General features: G+C 48.6%; 3 protein-coding genes across 3 annotated transcripts; all 3 read right to left on the reverse strand.

Moving 5' to 3' along the window:
- Window positions 1-2,505: 2,505 nt before the first annotated feature.
- On the reverse strand, window positions 2,506-4,385 carry LOC136766958 (zona pellucida sperm-binding protein 4-like). The gene is made up of 9 exons (XM_066720937.1): window positions 4,340-4,385; window positions 4,020-4,207; window positions 3,827-3,924; window positions 3,618-3,748; window positions 3,337-3,526; window positions 3,103-3,250; window positions 2,936-3,014; window positions 2,718-2,837; window positions 2,506-2,627 (listed from the first exon to the last, which is right to left on the reverse strand). The coding sequence occupies exons 1-9, from the start codon at window positions 4,383-4,385 to the stop codon at window positions 2,506-2,508; spliced, it is 1,122 nt and encodes a 373-aa protein (XP_066577034.1).
- Window positions 4,386-6,909: 2,524 nt separating this feature from the next.
- On the reverse strand, window positions 6,910-9,064 carry LOC136766959 (zona pellucida sperm-binding protein 3-like). Its single transcript, XM_066720938.1, has 9 exons — window positions 8,636-9,064; window positions 8,428-8,546; window positions 8,250-8,353; window positions 7,980-8,157; window positions 7,760-7,880; window positions 7,534-7,619; window positions 7,333-7,448; window positions 7,135-7,254; window positions 6,910-7,022 (listed from the first exon to the last, which is right to left on the reverse strand). The coding sequence occupies exons 1-9, from the start codon at window positions 9,014-9,016 to the stop codon at window positions 6,910-6,912; spliced, it is 1,338 nt and encodes a 445-aa protein (XP_066577035.1). The 5' UTR covers window positions 9,017-9,064.
- Window positions 9,065-14,209: 5,145 nt separating this feature from the next.
- Window positions 14,210-16,206, reverse strand: LOC136766960 (zona pellucida sperm-binding protein 4-like). Its single transcript, XM_066720939.1, has 9 exons — window positions 15,990-16,206; window positions 15,724-15,911; window positions 15,531-15,628; window positions 15,322-15,452; window positions 15,041-15,230; window positions 14,807-14,954; window positions 14,640-14,718; window positions 14,422-14,541; window positions 14,210-14,331 (listed from the first exon to the last, which is right to left on the reverse strand). Exons 1-9 carry the CDS (start codon window positions 16,204-16,206, stop codon window positions 14,210-14,212), a joined length of 1,293 nt encoding a protein of 430 aa, XP_066577036.1.
- Between the last annotated feature and the right edge of the window lie 234 nt (window positions 16,207-16,440).

Consider the following 16,440-nt stretch of genomic DNA (forward strand, 5'->3'; position numbering starts at 1 on the left):
GTTTCACAGTCCGTTTACCTCGGCCATGTGGCTGCCGGCTTGTAGAGTGCCACTCAGCGAGCTCGTAGTAGCGTCGTTTAGTGATTCTAGAGCAACGGGGTATCAGTGAGCAAGTGTATCTGTGAACACAAGCGACAGAAAGGACAGTCGCTGCCTCCCCCTTCTGGGGGTACTTGGGCACTACAGCAGATCATGGCATTACAGCGCCAAGGGCACCTCCTTGGCTACAGGAACATTATTGACATTTCTTCTTTGGATCTGGGCAACATGCTGATCAATACAGAGCAAGCAAGAGACCACGTTTACTCCACGTCAGGACTATACTCTCAGCAACCCCTCACAAATGAAAGGGAAGTTTGATGGGGAGGGGAGACATGGAGGGGTCACTTGTTGCCACCACCAGGGCCGTAGCAAGAGGATTCGGGGCCCCCACCGCCCTCCACCCATATCATATACTGTATACTGTAACCTAATATGGGTTTATTGCAAAATAACAAAACAGATAACATACATGAATGCAAATAAAGGTCTTTACTGAACATCGGCAAAAGCAAAATACACAAATATAACATTAAATATAAAAACAAATACATAGCAAACACTAAAACAAATTTCAATCAGCAATGCACATTTAAATAACAACGAAAATTATACGAATCATTAGTATATGTATATCGGTTTGATTGATCTTTAACCTTTGATGACCTTTCACGTCCCTTCACGTAGGATGAACCAAAATCCCATTGTCAGACCTTTCTGTTGGCAAAGTCACTTATGATGTCTTTGTAGTCCAGCTGTCTGTTTAGCTGGCTTTCAATTGAAAGTCAGGCAAGGTTATAAAACCTCTCTTGAGTTTGGTTAGACCTGAGATTTCTTGACAAGCTTCAACTTGCTGAAAGCCCTTTCTGCACCAGAAACAGAGACAGGCAGAGTGCAGAAGATGTCCACTGCAACACACACTTCTCCAAAAATGCTGTGGAGCTGCATCCTGTAGATTGAATTCAGCAGGTCGAGAGGAGACTGGCAGTCTGCAAATATGACATTATACACAGACTTAAGATGCCTCACTTCATTCTCAAAGCCTGCTGTAAGATCCTGTGTATATTTGCTCACTAATGAGTGGCAAGCTGGGTGAATCTGACCTTCTTCTAAGTCTTTTAAATTTAAGTAAACCTTAATTTTAAAAGTTAAATGTTTATATAAATACTACATCCAAAGAATGCCATTAAGCCATAACTTATGAAACACTGTTTAAAGTCCTCATACCATTATTCAATACAAACTAATTAAAAACTAACAAAAGCCAAGAAATTATTAAATAATAATTACAAAACCAATTTTAAAAATGGACCAGCAATAGGCCTATAATAGTTATTCCCATCAGTCTGTTATAAATCATAAATCAAAAAGTAAACATTCAGAAATTAACAAGAATGCAGTCAAATGTTAAAAAAAATACCACTAAAATTACTCAGTGTTCATTTTTAATGAAGATAATATGGTACTGCATAATATATTAATTAAAGCGAATACATCCATCCAAGAGCAGTGTGTTGTATTCGTGTTTTCGTGACTGTATTAAAATACATCAAAAGCCGGCAGGTCGGTAATGCTTGTGACATGCGTCGTGACTCGTGTCCATTTTCCCTGTGTTATACAAACCAACTCTATTCACAACAGCGTAAAAAAGACGGGGATTTCAACCACATTATCATTCTGTTGGTGGCGGTGTGCGCCGGTAAGGAAAATTATGTGACAATACTGACCGGTAGTTTTCCTATGCCCACGAAAGTAAATCTGGCAGAGAAATGACAATACACTAACCGGTCTTAAAGAACGTCTTGATAGACTGGGATACAGCAATTCTCCTGGCCTCTCTCTCCCCTTCTTTTCATGGCGTTACTAGTACCCTGATTTAGGTTTTCCTTTCCCAGACATTTTCAGTCAGTCAGTGTCCTGCTCATCCACTAACTTCACCGCTAACCTCAGCAGCTCTGATTGGATCAGTTCACGAGCTGGGGTGGGACTTACAATTCATTGGGTCCCCCTGCTGTTTGTCACTGCATAATTAATAACAACGTCGGATCGGCCAAACCATTTTTCGGGAGGGCAGAGGAGCAGATACTTGGAAAGCTTGTCACCAAATTGCATGTTTGTGTGGTTTTCATTCAATTCTCAGGCATACAACTAATATAAAATAGAATTATTCACAGAACAGGTGTATATAGATACATATATATATATAGAGGCTAACTGCTGGATGTTGTGGGGCCCCCTATAATTGTCATCACCTTTCACCACACTAGCAAAGGCCCTGGCCACCACTGTGAAACGTACAGTAGGGCCAGGAGTACTACACACCTGTTGGAGTGCCTTACTAGAGGGAAGAGCACCCACTGAACCAAGGGCCTGTGGAGCACACGGCTGAAGGATCTTTGCAAGGCAATAAGAAACTGATCGAGTCACATATTTCACAGTCCAGTTTTATTCAAAAGCCTGATCCAGCTACAGTTGGGTTTCCCGCCTGTGGGGCTTGGATCTCCACACAGCCACCAGCAGTACAGCACAGAGCACAAGCACCGTGAAGGCAGCCACAGTCAGCACAGCATAGCCGAAGGCCTGGGACACTGTGGAGACAGGAGAGGGACAGGCAGCTCACAAGGGCGCAGACACCAGAGGACGGAGCGCCAGCAGACAGTCAAAGCTCCCCTCCTCACCTTCACGGGGAGAAGCCCTCCTGTCCACAGCAGAGAGCTCAGAGGCAGTCAGGATCACTTCCCCACTGGACACCACTGCCGTCTCCCTGGAGGCCCTCTGCACCGGGGCAACAGCTCTCCCTGAAGGGACAAGAGCAGCATTACAGAAGCAGGCCCTCCACTGGCAGAGCCTTAGGGAAAGATGCCATTCCAGCTCACACTGGAACCGAGCCACTCACTCATTCTCTGGCTGCATGGAGCGACACAGCTGTCAGTAGCACTGGGTTGGCACACTGCTGCACTACAGTGGATGAACACCTGGGGAAGCAGGAGATGCAGTACAATACAATGCCACCATTGGGAATACAGTCAAGACCATGGCACTCCTTGGCCAATAGACCCTTACCTTCTCCTTCAGAGGGAGCTGGGAGCCAGCATCCACAAAAGTGAACATCTGCACGATGAAGCGCTTGTAGTGCGTTGGGTATGGCAGCCCTGAGGAGCCAGCCACGGGAACCAAGGTGGTCTGGTACTGGTCGTCTCTGTACGGACACCTGGAAAGAGCACCACAATTGGGTTCAGAGGTCTACCTAAACCAGCAACACGAGCCGGCCGGAAAGAGATACAGGGCTCCAGTTACCCAGCAACCAGCAGGCTCCACTGGGGCTGGCCGAGTGGGCTGGGGGTGGAAGTTGCCCAGCAGTCTTCCAGCGTCAGGACAATGTTGGGGTCGGTCCTATTCAGGATGCGAACCTCAACATACACAGGATCCCGCAGGACCTTGGTCACGGGGTAGTCCCCATCACCGTAGTAGGAGTCATACACAGCTTCTACAGGAGGAACGACAGGCAGCTTTAAGAAGCCAGCATGCATTGGAAACCAGTTCATAGCATGGCCACGTACAAGGGCTCGTCACAGTACCCGTTGCAATCCTGAGCTCCACACCGAGAGGTCCCGGGGCCACGACTGAAGGAGGAGGCGGGGCTGCAGTGTACACTACAGCCTCCACGGGAACAAGCTCACTGCCCGAATACTTGCACAGGAAGGTCAGCCTGGAAGGAGAAGCAGGCAGCCATTGGACCTAGTCGGGTACTGGCACAAGGAGACGGGCACTGGGGAGCCCCACTTACTCATAGTAGCTGTCCCTGGTGATGGAGCCATCAGGCCCGTTCTGCACATCGCGTTTAGAGGACATCGTGTTCTCGTACACCACATCGCCACCCTCACTCTGGAAGAGGGAGGCAGACCCTCACGTTATGCAGCCGAGACAATGACCACAAGGCGCTGCAATGCTCAGGGCAAAGCTGGGAAACGCTTCCTCACCTTCAGCGTGCTTCCACAGGCACTGACTGGGAACTGGAACAAGGCAAAGCCAGCAGTGGTGCCAACAGGGCTGCAGGGGGCGCTCTGACCCCCTAGCAGGCTGACCGTGTCAAGGCTCAGCGGAGGCGTGGTCACATTCCTGGGTACTACAACCACAAACTGACCATCCGTGGTGCATTGCACAGTCACTGGAGGGAGAGGGGAGAAGATTAGCAAAGCAACGCGCTCAGGAGCCCTTTGTACGATATGTTGCCCTGAACACTCACCCTCATTGCTGTAATAACAGGGCTGTCTTCCCCTCTGATCAAAGCAGCAGTTACTCGCTTCACAGTCGGCTCTACTGATAGCAGGGGCACCACACGCCATTTTCTCGTTGTCACTAACCAAGCAGTTCTGACCCTGGGCTACAGAAACATCCGCCGCAGCCGCCATCAGCAAACAGACAAGACTCCAGACCCGCACGCTCATCCCAGACCTCTCCATTGTGCAACTCGGCAACGAACTACCGAGAAGCGGCGCTCCGCTCCTTAAATAATCCGGCGCCCTGATTGGCTGAGGGCTGGCCCTGGCGCAGCAGGGTGCACGAGGGTTTCAGCCACCCCAGCGGGCCAATCGGGCTCTTTGGTGGAGCTCTCGCTTTGCTGCCACACAATCACGGTCAGATGCCACATCACTGTCTGTCGGCAACCCCGCCGCGCCCCGCTGCGCTCACTTCACTGCCCTGGCTCTCAACGCACAGCTCCCCTACCTACTGAGCACTCATCTCCAAGACTTCCACAGCTTTTTAGAGACAGTTCCGACTCATGTGAAGCTGAATGAGCACAACTATACCTTTATCATTTGTTTTTTGGTCCTAAATAGTAATAGAAACATTGAATACGACCATTCGAGGATTCGGTCTGCATGCGACACTCGTACCAGTAGCAGTGAAGATTAAGTGCATGACATTGTAACGGGTTTTCTTCAGAGACAGTGTTGGCTTTTCCAAAGAACGGAAGTGCAAAACCACATGGATTATCTGTTGATTCACACATTCCTATTGTAATTGAGCTTCGAGTTATACTTTAAACGGACAGTGTGCAAAATCACGTCCTCCTTGTAACGAGACACGATTTGATGCCCTGATTGCAACGAACCAATTACTTCCAGCATCACCGAGTGCACACTGAAAATGTATGGCAAGCCGCTGTGACATTTAGTCCATAATTTCTGATATCAAAAATACAATTGTTGGTATCAAGAATGATCTGCTACTTGTGATATCAACATTTGTATTTTTCACATCAGCAACTGTATTGTTGATTTCATTAACTGTATTTTTGATATCAAAAACGCATACTATTTAGCATCCGTAACATGCGTACTAACTGACGTGAAACTTAACCCTTTACACTCCGCCCCAATATTTTCATATCGTCCGCGAGCCAAGTAGTAAATTGTAGGTTTATCAAAACTACAAAATGTACTAGAGACTATAGAGAAACTAGAAACCGGGAGCTTTCAAACGATGTCTTTCTCGCCTATGTAGGGTCTTCATAGCATGGGCTACAGGCTTGCGAAATCAGCCATTTGTCCTAGTGTACAGAGTGTTTGTTTTTAGTCTGTCAGCCGATTAGACCTTAAAATACGAAAGGCCACAACTTTCACTTGATCGAAGATAAATGCATAAGGCACAACGTAGCAAGGAGAAACACAAACCGGAAAAATGCCAGTCGAGAATGGCTGCCGCTGAGATTGTTCAACAGTGAACAGGGCAATGTCAGACATTAACAACGAGAGGAATGGCCGTTCTGAGTGCTCGCAATTATGAACGTCTACTCAGTGAATGCTCGCTCACCTGTTGCTGTCGTGACTGGGATGGTATACGAGTACATTACAAACTACATGACCCTCAGAGAAAGCCTGTACGGGGTTTTCTTCCTCGAGAAATGCGGCTATTGCGCGCAGTGCTCTTACCGCTCCTCGGTTCACTCGTGCAGCTCGGAGGAGCGCCTGGCGTATGCGGCTCGCACCCCGAAATATTCACTAGTTTGTGTCAAAATACATTGATTCGACTATTTTAAACGACACTGGCTCCGAAGTCTGTACCAAAATGACAATGTCAGTTTCATCTTCATTACGTCCTTTTGTTTCCAGGAGTTTCAAAGGATTTGCGGTGTTTCGGCAGAGAAATAAGGCACGAACAGTTCTGGGATCAGAACATTATGACCCCACATACACCTAAATCAAAGGTACACAATCCTAGCTCGGATTGCCGCTCTGTGACAAATGTATACACTTCAAATCAAGCAGCAGATTAGACGGAACAGACCCAACACTCTATAATGGCATCAAACCATCCTCTAGGTATACACAGACAGACCCAGGCATTGTTCATTGCACAATGATGCACAGGTTTCTCCCATACAAGGACGTTAGCTTAACAGAAAGTTAGTCCCTCATAGGCTGAGTCACATTTGCTCGGATTGAATACCTAAGCGTGCAACCATGCTTTTTGACCAAGAATTCGTCATACACACATCTGATCTAACCGTGTAGCTTAGGGTCACATGTGATGGTTTGTAACCCTGGCATCTGGGGTCATAACGATCCCCGTCCTCCTCCTGCATGTTCTAAAATACAGTTTCCTGCCACCACATGTGACTAGGGTGCAATGTTCCCAAACACTGAACCTTCTCCCGAAGCAGTCGTGTCTCACCCTCCAGAGCCCAATTCTCTGCACAAGAGCTGCAGAGATGCTGGAAAGCAGCAACACGCAAACGGAGCGCTAAAGGACAGCTTTACATGATCTGTAGCATCCATTGATTGAGATCATGCAGAACTTGGAGAGCAAAGAGGAAAGACACGGGTCATGGTCTGTTCTCAGCTTTATTGATCAGTCACACCACAGTCAAGCCGTGGGTGGGCTTGCTCTCCTGTACAGCACAGTCCCCAGCACAGCAATGCACAACACAGCCACAGCAGCCACCACACCAGCCAGGAGCACAACCTCAGCAGAGATGCCTGCAAAGAAAGCACAGGTCAGTCACTTTAGGTCAAACCCAGACTACAGCAAGGGACCACAACCTCTGGCTCCAATTCAAGAGGCACATTCCCCACGCAAAGGCCCCAGTACCTGCTGCTTTGCCGTCCTCTGCAGTCAGGGGAGACCTCTGGGCATTCGTCTCCACTGGAGGGACGGCATCCTGCGGCTTCTCCAGCACACGCACAGACACCATGGCATCACCTTCCCATTCTGGAAGGTGGAGAGGCTTAGATCCAGCCAGACTCTATAGCCCAGTACCACACTCACAACCAGGCAAAGCATCCTTACCCTCCTTGAAAGCCAAGTCCCTGCCAAACCTCCCAATAAGCCTAGATCCAGACAGAGGGTTACAGCTGGAGTCACAGCAGCTACAGACCTGATCACTCCCATCCACCGAGCTCCAGCTACAACAGGGATACAGCGGTCAGTACAGATACCGGGAAGGGAACACCAAGGGCCTAGAGCACCCTCCCACCCCCACCCCACTACCTGTTGCCCACAGGCTGGCAGGCCTTGTCCAGGTTGTCCACAGCCTGGGAAGCAGCAGTCACCTTCAGGTGGCAGGTCAAGTAGATCTGAGCAGAACAGACATTGGCATGGTTAGTGCACCTTGGGAGAGCTGCTTCAATGCCAAAGCAGCCACACGGTTGAGAAAGCAGAGCCCAAACAAGCCAAAGATACAAAAGCACAGAGGCACAGTGGCTGGGAGACGTACGGAGCTGTTGGCTTCATTGTGGAACCTGAAGGCATCAAGCACCAGCTGCAGCTTCGTGACATCCTGAGGTCTTGGCATGAAGTGAGAACTGGAGCCCGTCACCTTGGCATCAATCAGGCAACTGGGCACAGGAGGAAATCCATTATAATGGCCCCGCTCAGAGTCGAGAGCCAACACCTGCAAGCACACTGGCCATGCTTGACTATGGGATCTCACTCACCCATAGTTCCCAATGAAAGTATAACTGGGAGAAGAGGTCGGGTCAGAGGTCAAGGTGGCCACACAGCTGTCCACAAACAGCCGCAGGGGCACGTGGCTGGCCTGGTTGACGGAGGCTTGGATGTTCAGGACGTCCCCCAGGAAGTACACGTTGGAGGGTCTCGGGGAGCTCCAGTCATCTGCCGAGACAGGGAGCAGCATGAGGCCTCTGCAGAGCAGAGCAGCACTCCGGTAAACGGGAGGCTTAGAGCTGCATTAGGTTGGCCTCTACCAGTCATGAGCTGCAGGGAGAAGTCCAGGAGATCCTCCGCAGACTTGGTGGAGGTGTAGGGGACCCAGGTTGGCTGCAGGGCATCGCTGCTCACATTGTGGAGCCTAGGGAGCAGACAGCAATTACACACCGATCCTACAGCAGCTAGGCTGAAGCAGTACTGCGGCAGAGTCCTCACCGGAGGTAGACGCACTCGATGTGGACAACAGCAGGGTCGGTTCTCACGATGCCAGTGTTGGCAATCGGGGACGGGTTGTAGTTTAGGGAGAAGCTGTACACCAGCTCGTCCTCGGTCATCTACAAGTGAAAGGCGCAACGCTTAAGCTCGGGATGGTTTTACCCATTCACCGTGCGAGTCTGCAGCCTTATTCCCCTCCCCTACTTACCGACAGGGCGCTGCCACAACCCTGCAGCTCCGACTGGAAGACCAGGACCGTGTCGTTCTGCCCGCTGAGCGCACAGCCTCCCAACTGGATATCCGCAGCCTGGATCAGTCTGCCGGTACCGAACAGGTCTCTCTCCACCGACACCTGGATCGCGCTCTCCCCACACTGCGCCCACACGACGGGGGAGACTTGCTGCTTGAACAGAGAAGAGTCCACTCGCACAACGGCCTTGGCTCTGGCGACAGGCTTGGCTCTGGCAGCAGGCTTCCCTCTGACAGCAGGCTTGGCTCTCGCCCACTTAGAAACTCTCCCGGCGTCGCAGAGCCCAGCGACCACACACAGCACTAGCAGCCCACACCACGAAACCCTCGCACGCAGCATTGCGGCCACAATACAAGGCTAGCTCACAGATCCGCGATGCTTACCCAGCCCACACCGCCTCCTTTTATACACTGACATGATCCCGCTCAGCGCGTCTCTCTGAGGAGACAGCGCGACATTTTCACGTGGAATTCGCTTCACGCTGAGCGCCCGAGTTCCGGCTGAGAGAGCGGCTTGATCAAAGGAGGCGACAAGTGGCGCAGCGCCAGCAGCGGCGCGGATCCAGCGTGTCCAGTGTGTTGGGTCCTGCACAGCTGCAGCCAGCAGGGACCACGGAACCGATTTTGCGGCTGTGTGAGCGTGGTTTTGTGCTGTGCCGATTTCATTATTTAGGCTACACTCACTTCAATGCTGGTGGAAAAACTTGAATGTGACACTGGGAGCTCTCGGTTCTTATTCAGAAAGAAGAGGAACGTGGAGTTTAGATAACACGCGCATTTATGCATTGATGCATGTACTTATTGTTAACGGTAACATCAGTAATCTGACAACAACTGGATATTGGGCTAGATTCCTCTCATCCAGGGTGTTAGAAAAGATTGTTCTCTCATTGTTTTCTAAATGGAGTAGAATGCAAATTAAAGTTAACGTGTATACACCCGAGTGTACAATTGAATAGAAAGATGCTGTGTGTGAGCCAGTCCTGTTTCAATCATTTTGCGGCTTTTTTGTACGTTTGTTTGTGTCAGATCAGTGTCAATAAGTGTCAGAAATAACGACTTGCTATAAAAACCCTGCATTTAATGTATTAGTTAAAGTAGCACTATGTTTAAAGTTATGGCAATAACGGTAAAATTCTCCTAGATGGATATTTAGGGGACGTCACACTACTGTGTTATTGTATATGTGTATATAGGCAAACCAATCAGCATTCGGCAGCGCAACACTCATTATAATATGCAGCCTATTGTTGTGTTCAGCAACTGCATACAGTATGTGTTAAATAGTGGATGCGTTCACGATACACGCAATCGTCACATATTGTGAAAATGAATTGCTTTGCCGGTCAGATCTGCGCCCACGACGGACGCGCCCGTGTATTATTATTCGCCTGTAACAGAGGTAGACTGTCAAATGTGTTTGGACTACTGCAGTTACTTCATTGCCGTCATATGTATGTATTTGTTATTGTAGGCGTTATGCTGCCATTTCTTGTGCACTAATCATGTAAAAAGTACACATGTTTTATTAATACAAAACGATCCGAGCTCACTTGATTATTGCAATATGAACACAAGTGATCTGAGACCTGAGAAAACACGACAGTGAACCACGACAACGACCCCGAGTTAGTTTCCAAACGAGCTGATTTCGTTTGAAACGAACCCAGTGTGAGGGGGCAACACGTTTGCCTGTATTGAGATATTGTATGTTGCATGATGTAATGGTATTTAACATATGCCATATGTGTGACAATAGTTCTTGTTCAAAGGTGGCTTGACCTCGTGCTGTTGCGGTCACAAAAATGCGCCCCTATTCTGATTCACACAGACTTTGAAAGCAACAAAATGCCACCAAATTGCCGGCAATCGTTTCAGTGGGAATGGGGTTTTTGACACGTTGAATATTGCGGCAGGAAATACACACGTTTAGTTAAAGGGGGCATGCAACCCGTTTTGACCACATAATCATCAGAATGTGTAAATATTGGTCATTTCAGTGTTTTAGTTTACTAGTTGGAAGCCAGCATTTGTCAACACAATATTTCAATACCATGAATTCATTGGCACTGCTGAGCTTCAATGGAAATGAATACTGTACCTTCTCTCCGTGACATATAACTTGCGTGTTTATCCCACTGCGGTCTCTCTCTTCAGCCTACGGATTTACACCTCCATTACCGTGACTATGTGTAATACATTAGACTACAGGCACTAGATATTAAGCTCTAGGTATTACAAGGAGTTCAGTACATCAACAGCCCTTGGGTGGCGATGACCCTGACGGTGTCTGTGTGTGCTGATAGCCCTCAGCTGCTGATCATAAAATGCAAGAGATGACAGAATTATAATGAAAATGACTTATAACCTATAGGCTATACAAGAGCTCAAGTGTGGTAACTTGAGACCCAATCGCAGTAACTGCAATAATATTCAATAACTTCAGAAAGACCGAGCCAGTAGAAGAGAAAATACGGGTTAAATTCAATAATGGGCAGAACAAATTGGAACAATTAATGGCAGTTAGATTAGGGTCCGATACCACCGTCTCAAGTATTGCAGATACAAGGCAGTTTAAGTGCAGGGTTATACAGCAGGTATCAATAAAATTAATCGCATATTGTAGCTCATGGACTCCACTGAAAAGTATAATACAACGCAGTGCCAAAATGAAACAACTGTCGTATTTTAAGGTGTTTTAAAGCAATATGAAGAATTGCACGGCGGTAAGGTTATTCGACTGCCCCCATGAATGAAAAGAGCCTCAAATCCTCAAATGACAGCTAACGTTTTCAAGACTACTTTAAATACCAACTGTGAACGGTTTCAGAGCCTGCTTCTACATGTGACTGCGAAGAATGAATTGTGAGAAACCATACCACATACACGCACACACCCCTTGAACTTTAACACGGAATTTGTTCAAGGGCAATGAGACCTTGTTGAAATTCACCAAAGCACAGTGTGCTGTAAGCGATGTGGTTTTGAGTTCATTGAAAGGAGACCAGTTGTGAATGGTTTCACAGTCCGTTTACCTCGGCCATGTGGCTGCCGGCTTGTAGAGTGCCACTCAGCGAGCTCGTAGTAGCGTCGTTTAGTGATTCTAGAGCAACGGGGTATCAGTGAGCAAGTGTATCTGTGAACACAAGCGACAGAAAGGACAGTCGCTGCCTCCCCCTTCTGGGGGTACTTGGGCACTACAGCAGATCATGGCATTACAGCGCCAAGGGCACCTCCTTGGCTACAGGAACATTATTGGCATTTCTTCTTTGGATCTGGGCAACATGCTGATCAATACAGAGCAAGCAAGAGACCACGTTTACTCCACGTCAGGACTATACTCTCAGCAACCCCTCACAAATGAAAGGGAAGTTTGATGGGGAGGGGAGACATGGAGGGGTCACTTGTTGCCACCACCAGGGCCGTAGCTAGAGGATTCGGGGCCCCCACCGCCCTCCACCCATATCATATACTGTATACTGTAACCTAATATGGGTTTATTGCAAAATAACAAAACAGATAACATACATGAATGCAAATAAAGGTCTTTACTGAACATCGGCAAAAGCAAAATACACAAATATAACATTAAATATAAAAACAAATACATAGCAAACACTAAAACAAATTTCAATCAGCAATGCACATTTAAATAACAACGAAAATTATACGAATCATTAGTATATGTATATCGGTTTGATTGATCTTTAACCTTTGATGACCTTTCACGTCCCTTCACGTAGGATGAACCAAAATCCCATTGTCAGACCTTTCTGTTGGCAAAGTCACTTATGATGTCTTTGTAGTCCAGCTGTCTGTTTAGCTGGCTTTCAATTGAAAGTCAGGCAAGGTTATAAAACCTCTCTTGAGTTTGGTTAGACCTGAGATTTCTTGACAAGCTTCAACTTGCTGAAAGCCCTTTCTGCACCAGAAACAGAGACAGGCAGAGTGCAGAAGATGCCCACTGCAACACACACTTCTCCAAAAATGCTGTGGAGCTGCATCCTGTAGATTGAATTCAGCAGGTCGAGAGGAGACTGGCAGTCTGCAAATATGACATTATACACAGACTTAAGATGCCTCACTTCATTCTCAAAGCCTGCTGTAAGATCCTGTGTATATTTGCTCACTAATGAGTGGCAAGCTGGGTGAATCTGACCTTCTTCTAAGTCTTTTAAATTTAAGTAAACCTTAATTTTAAAAGTTAAATGTTTATATAAATACTACATCCAAAGAATGCCATTAAGCCATAACTTATGAAACACTGTTTAAAGTCCTCATACCATTATTCAATACAAACTAATTAAAAACTAACAAAAGCCAAGAAATTATTAAATAATAATTACAAAACCAATTTTAAAAATGGACCAGCAATAGGCCTATAATAGTTATTCCCATCAGTCTGTTATAAATCATAAATCAAAAAGTAAACATTCAGAAATTAACAAGAATGCAGTCAAATGTTAAAAAAAATACCACTAAAATTACTCAGTGTTCATTTTGAATGAAGATAATATGGTACTGCATAATATATTAATTAAAGCGAATACATCCATCCAAGAGCAGTGTGTTGTATTCGTGTTTTCTTGACTGTATTAAAATACATCAAAAGCCGGCAGGTCGGTAATGCTTGTGACATGCGTCGTGACTCGTGTCCATTTTCCCTGTGTTATACAAACCAACTCTATTCACAACAGCGTAAAAAAGACGGGGATTTCAACCACATTATCATTCTGTTGGTGGCGGTGTGCGCCGGTAAGGAAAATTATGTGACAATACTGACCGGTAGTTTTCCTATGCCCACGAAAGTAAATCTGGCAGAGAAATGACAATACACTAACCGGTCTTAAAGAACGTCTTGATAGACTGGGATACAGCAATTCTCCTGGCCTCTCTCTCCCCTTCTTTTCATGGCGTTACTAGTACCCTGATTTAGGTTTTCCTTTCCCAGACATTTTCAGTCAGTCAGTGTCCTGCTCATCCACTAACTTCACCGCTAACCTCAGCAGCTCTGATTGGATCAGTTCACGAGCTGGGGTGGGACTTACAATTCATTGGGTCCCCCTGCTGTTTGTCACTGCATAATTAATAACAACGTCGGATCGGCCAAACCATTTTTCGGAAGGGCAGAGGAGCAGATACTTGGAAAGCTTGTCACCAAATTGCATGTTTGTGTGGTTTTCATTCAATTCTCAGGCATACAACTAATATAAAATAGAATTATTCACAGAACAGGTGTATATAGATACATATATATATATAGAGGCTAACTGCTGGATGTTGTGGGGCCCCCTATAATTGTCATCACCTTTCACCACACTAGCAAAGGCCCTGGCCACCACTGTGAAACGTACAGTAGGGCCAGGAGTACTACACACCTGTTGGAGTGCCTTACTAGAGGGAAGAGCACCCACTGAACCAAGGGCCTGGACTCAGGCTGTGGAGCACACGGCTGAAGGATCTTTGCAAGGCAATAAGAAACTGATCGAGTCACATATTTCACAGTCCAGTTTTATTCAAAAGCCTGATCCAGCTACAGTTGGGTTTCCCGCCTGTGGGGCTTGGATCTCCACACAGCCACCAGCAGTACAGCACAGAGCACAAGCACCGTGAAGGCAGCCACAGTCAGCACAGCATAGCCGAAGGCCTGGGACACTGTGGAGACAGGAGAGGGACAGGCAGCTCACAAGGGCGCAGACACCAGAGGACGGAGCGCCAGCAGACAGTCAAAGCTCCCCTCCTCACCTTCACGGGGAGAAGCCCTCCTGTCCACAGCAGAGAGCTCAGAGGCAGTCAGGATCACTTCCCCACTGGACACCACTGCCGTCTCCCTGGAGGCCCTCTGCACCGGGGCAACAGCTCTCCCTGAAGGGACAAGAGCAGCATTACAGAAGCAGGCCCTCCACTGGCAGAGCCTTAGGGAAAGATGCCATTCCAGCTCACACTGGAACCGAGCCACTCACTCATTCTCTGGCTGCATGGAGCGACACAGCTGTCAGTAGCACTGGGTTGGCACACTGCTGCACTACAGTGGATGAACACCTGGGGAAGCAGGAGATGCAGTACAATACAATGCCACCATTGGGAATACAGTCAAGACCATGGCACTCCTTGGCCAATAGACCCTTACCTTCTCCTTCAGAGGGAGCTGGGAGCCAGCATCCACAAAAGTGAACATCTGCACGATGAAGCGCTTGTAGTGCGTTGGGTATGGCAGCCCTGAGGAGCCAGCCACGGGAACCAAGGTGGTCTGGTACTGGTCGTCTCTGTACGGACACCTGGAAAGAGCACCACAATTGGGTTCAGAGGTCTACCTAAACCAGCAACACGAGCCGGCCGGAAAGAGATACAGGGCTCCAGTTACCCAGCAACCAGCAGGCTCCACTGGGGCTGGCCGAGTGGGCTGGGGGTGGAAGTTGCCCAGCAGTCTTCCAGCGTCAGGACAATGTTGGGGTCGGTCCTATTCAGGATGCGAACCTCAACATACACAGGATCCCGCAGGACCTTGGTCACGGGGTAGTCCCCATCACCGTAGTAGGAGGCATACACAGCTTCTACAGGAGGAACGACAGGGAGCTTTAAGAAGCCAGCATGCATTGGAAACCAGTTCATAGCATGGCCACGTACAAGGGCTCGTCACAGTACCCGTTGCAATCCTGAGCTCCACACTGAGAGGTCCCGGGGCCACGACTGAAGGAGGAGGCGGGGCTGCAGTGTACACTACAGCCTCCACGGGAACAAGCTCACTGCCCGAATACTTGCACAGGAAGGTCAGCCTGGAAGGAGAAGCAGGCAGCCATTGGACCTAGTCGGGTACTGGCACAAGGAGACGGGCACTGGGGAGCCCCACTTACTCATAGTAGCTGTCCCTGGTGATGGAGCCATCAGGCCCGTTCTGCACATCGCGTTTAGAGGACATCGTGTTCTCGTACACCACATCGCCACCCTCACTCTGGAAGAGGGAGGCAGACCCTCACGTTATGCAGCCGAGACAATGACCACAAGGCGCTGCAATGCTCAGGGCAAAGCTGGGAAACGCTTCCTCACCTTCAGCGTGCTTCCACAGGCACTGACTGGGAACTGGAACAAGGCAAAGCCAGCAGTGGTGCCAACAGGGCTGCAGGGGGCGCTCTGACCCCCTAGCAGGCTGACCGTGTCAAGGCTCAGCGGAGGCGTGGTCACATTCCTGGGTACTACAACCACAAACTGACCATCCGTGGTGCATTGCACAGTCACTGGAGGGAGAGGGGAGAAGATTAGCAAAGCAACGCGCTCAGGAGCCCTTTGTACGATATGTTGCCCTGAACACTCACCCTCATTGCTGTAATAACAGGGCTGTCTTCCCCTCTGATCAAAGCAGCAGTTACTCGCTTCACAGTCGGCTCTACTGATAGCAGGGGCACCACACGCCATTTTCTCGTTGTCACTAACCAAGCAGTTCTGACCCTGGGCTACAGAAACATCCGCCGCAGCCGCCATCAGCAAACAGACAAGACTCCAGACCCGCACGCTCATCCCAGACCTCTCCATTGTGCAACTCGGCAACGAACTACCGAGAAGCGGCGCTCCGCTCCTTAAATAATCCGGCGCCCTGATTGGCTGAGGGCTGGCCCTGGCGCAGCAGGGTGCACGAGGGTTTCAGCCACCCCAGCGGGCCAATCGGGCTCTTTGGTGGAGCTCTCGCTTTGCTGCCACACAATCACGGTCAGATGCCACATCACTGTCTGTCGGCAACCCCGCCGCGCCCCGCTGCGCTCACTTCAC

The sequence above is a fragment of the Amia ocellicauda genome, chromosome 13, assembly GCF_036373705.1.
Source record: "Amia ocellicauda isolate fAmiCal2 chromosome 13, fAmiCal2.hap1, whole genome shotgun sequence".
In the NCBI taxonomy this organism is placed as follows: Eukaryota; Metazoa; Chordata; class Actinopteri; order Amiiformes; family Amiidae; genus Amia; species Amia ocellicauda.

What these genes read in the sequence shown, in the direction of transcription:
- LOC136766958 (XM_066720937.1), bottom strand. Translation starts at nt 4,385, where the DNA reads ATGGCGTGTGGTGCCCCTGCTATCAGTAGAGCCGACTGTGAAGCGA. An exon ending in GGAGCTCAGGATTGCAACGG is followed by an intron (nt 3,527 to 3,617) that starts GTACTGTGACGA and finishes TTCCTCCTGTAG; the next exon opens with AAGCTGTGTATGACTCCTAC. An exon ending in TGGAGCCTGCTGGTTGCTGG is followed by an intron (nt 3,251 to 3,336) that starts GTAACTGGAGCC and finishes TGCTCTTTCCAG; the next exon opens with GTGTCCGTACAGAGACGACC.
- LOC136766959 (XM_066720938.1), bottom strand. Translation starts at nt 9,016, where the DNA reads ATGCTGCGTGCGAGGGTTTCGTGGTGTGGGCTGCTAGTGCTGTGTGTG. An exon ending in ACTTTCATTGGGAACTATGG is followed by an intron (nt 7,881 to 7,979) that starts GTGAGTGAGATC and finishes TCCTGTGCCCAG; the next exon opens with TTGCCTGATTGATGCCAAGG. An exon ending in TGCCAGCCTGTGGGCAACAG is followed by an intron (nt 7,449 to 7,533) that starts GTAGTGGGGTGG and finishes TCCCTGTTGTAG; the next exon opens with CTGGAGCTCGGTGGATGGGA.
- LOC136766960 (XM_066720939.1), bottom strand. Translation starts at nt 16,206, where the DNA reads ATGGAGAGGTCTGGGATGAGCGTGCGGGTCTGGAGTCTTGTCTGTTTG. An exon ending in CCTGTGGAAGCACGCTGAAG is followed by an intron (nt 15,629 to 15,723) that starts GTGAGGAAGCGT and finishes TCCCTCTTCCAG; the next exon opens with AGTGAGGGTGGCGATGTGGT. An exon ending in TGGAGCCTGCTGGTTGCTGG is followed by an intron (nt 14,955 to 15,040) that starts GTAACTGGAGCC and finishes TGCTCTTTCCAG; the next exon opens with GTGTCCGTACAGAGACGACC.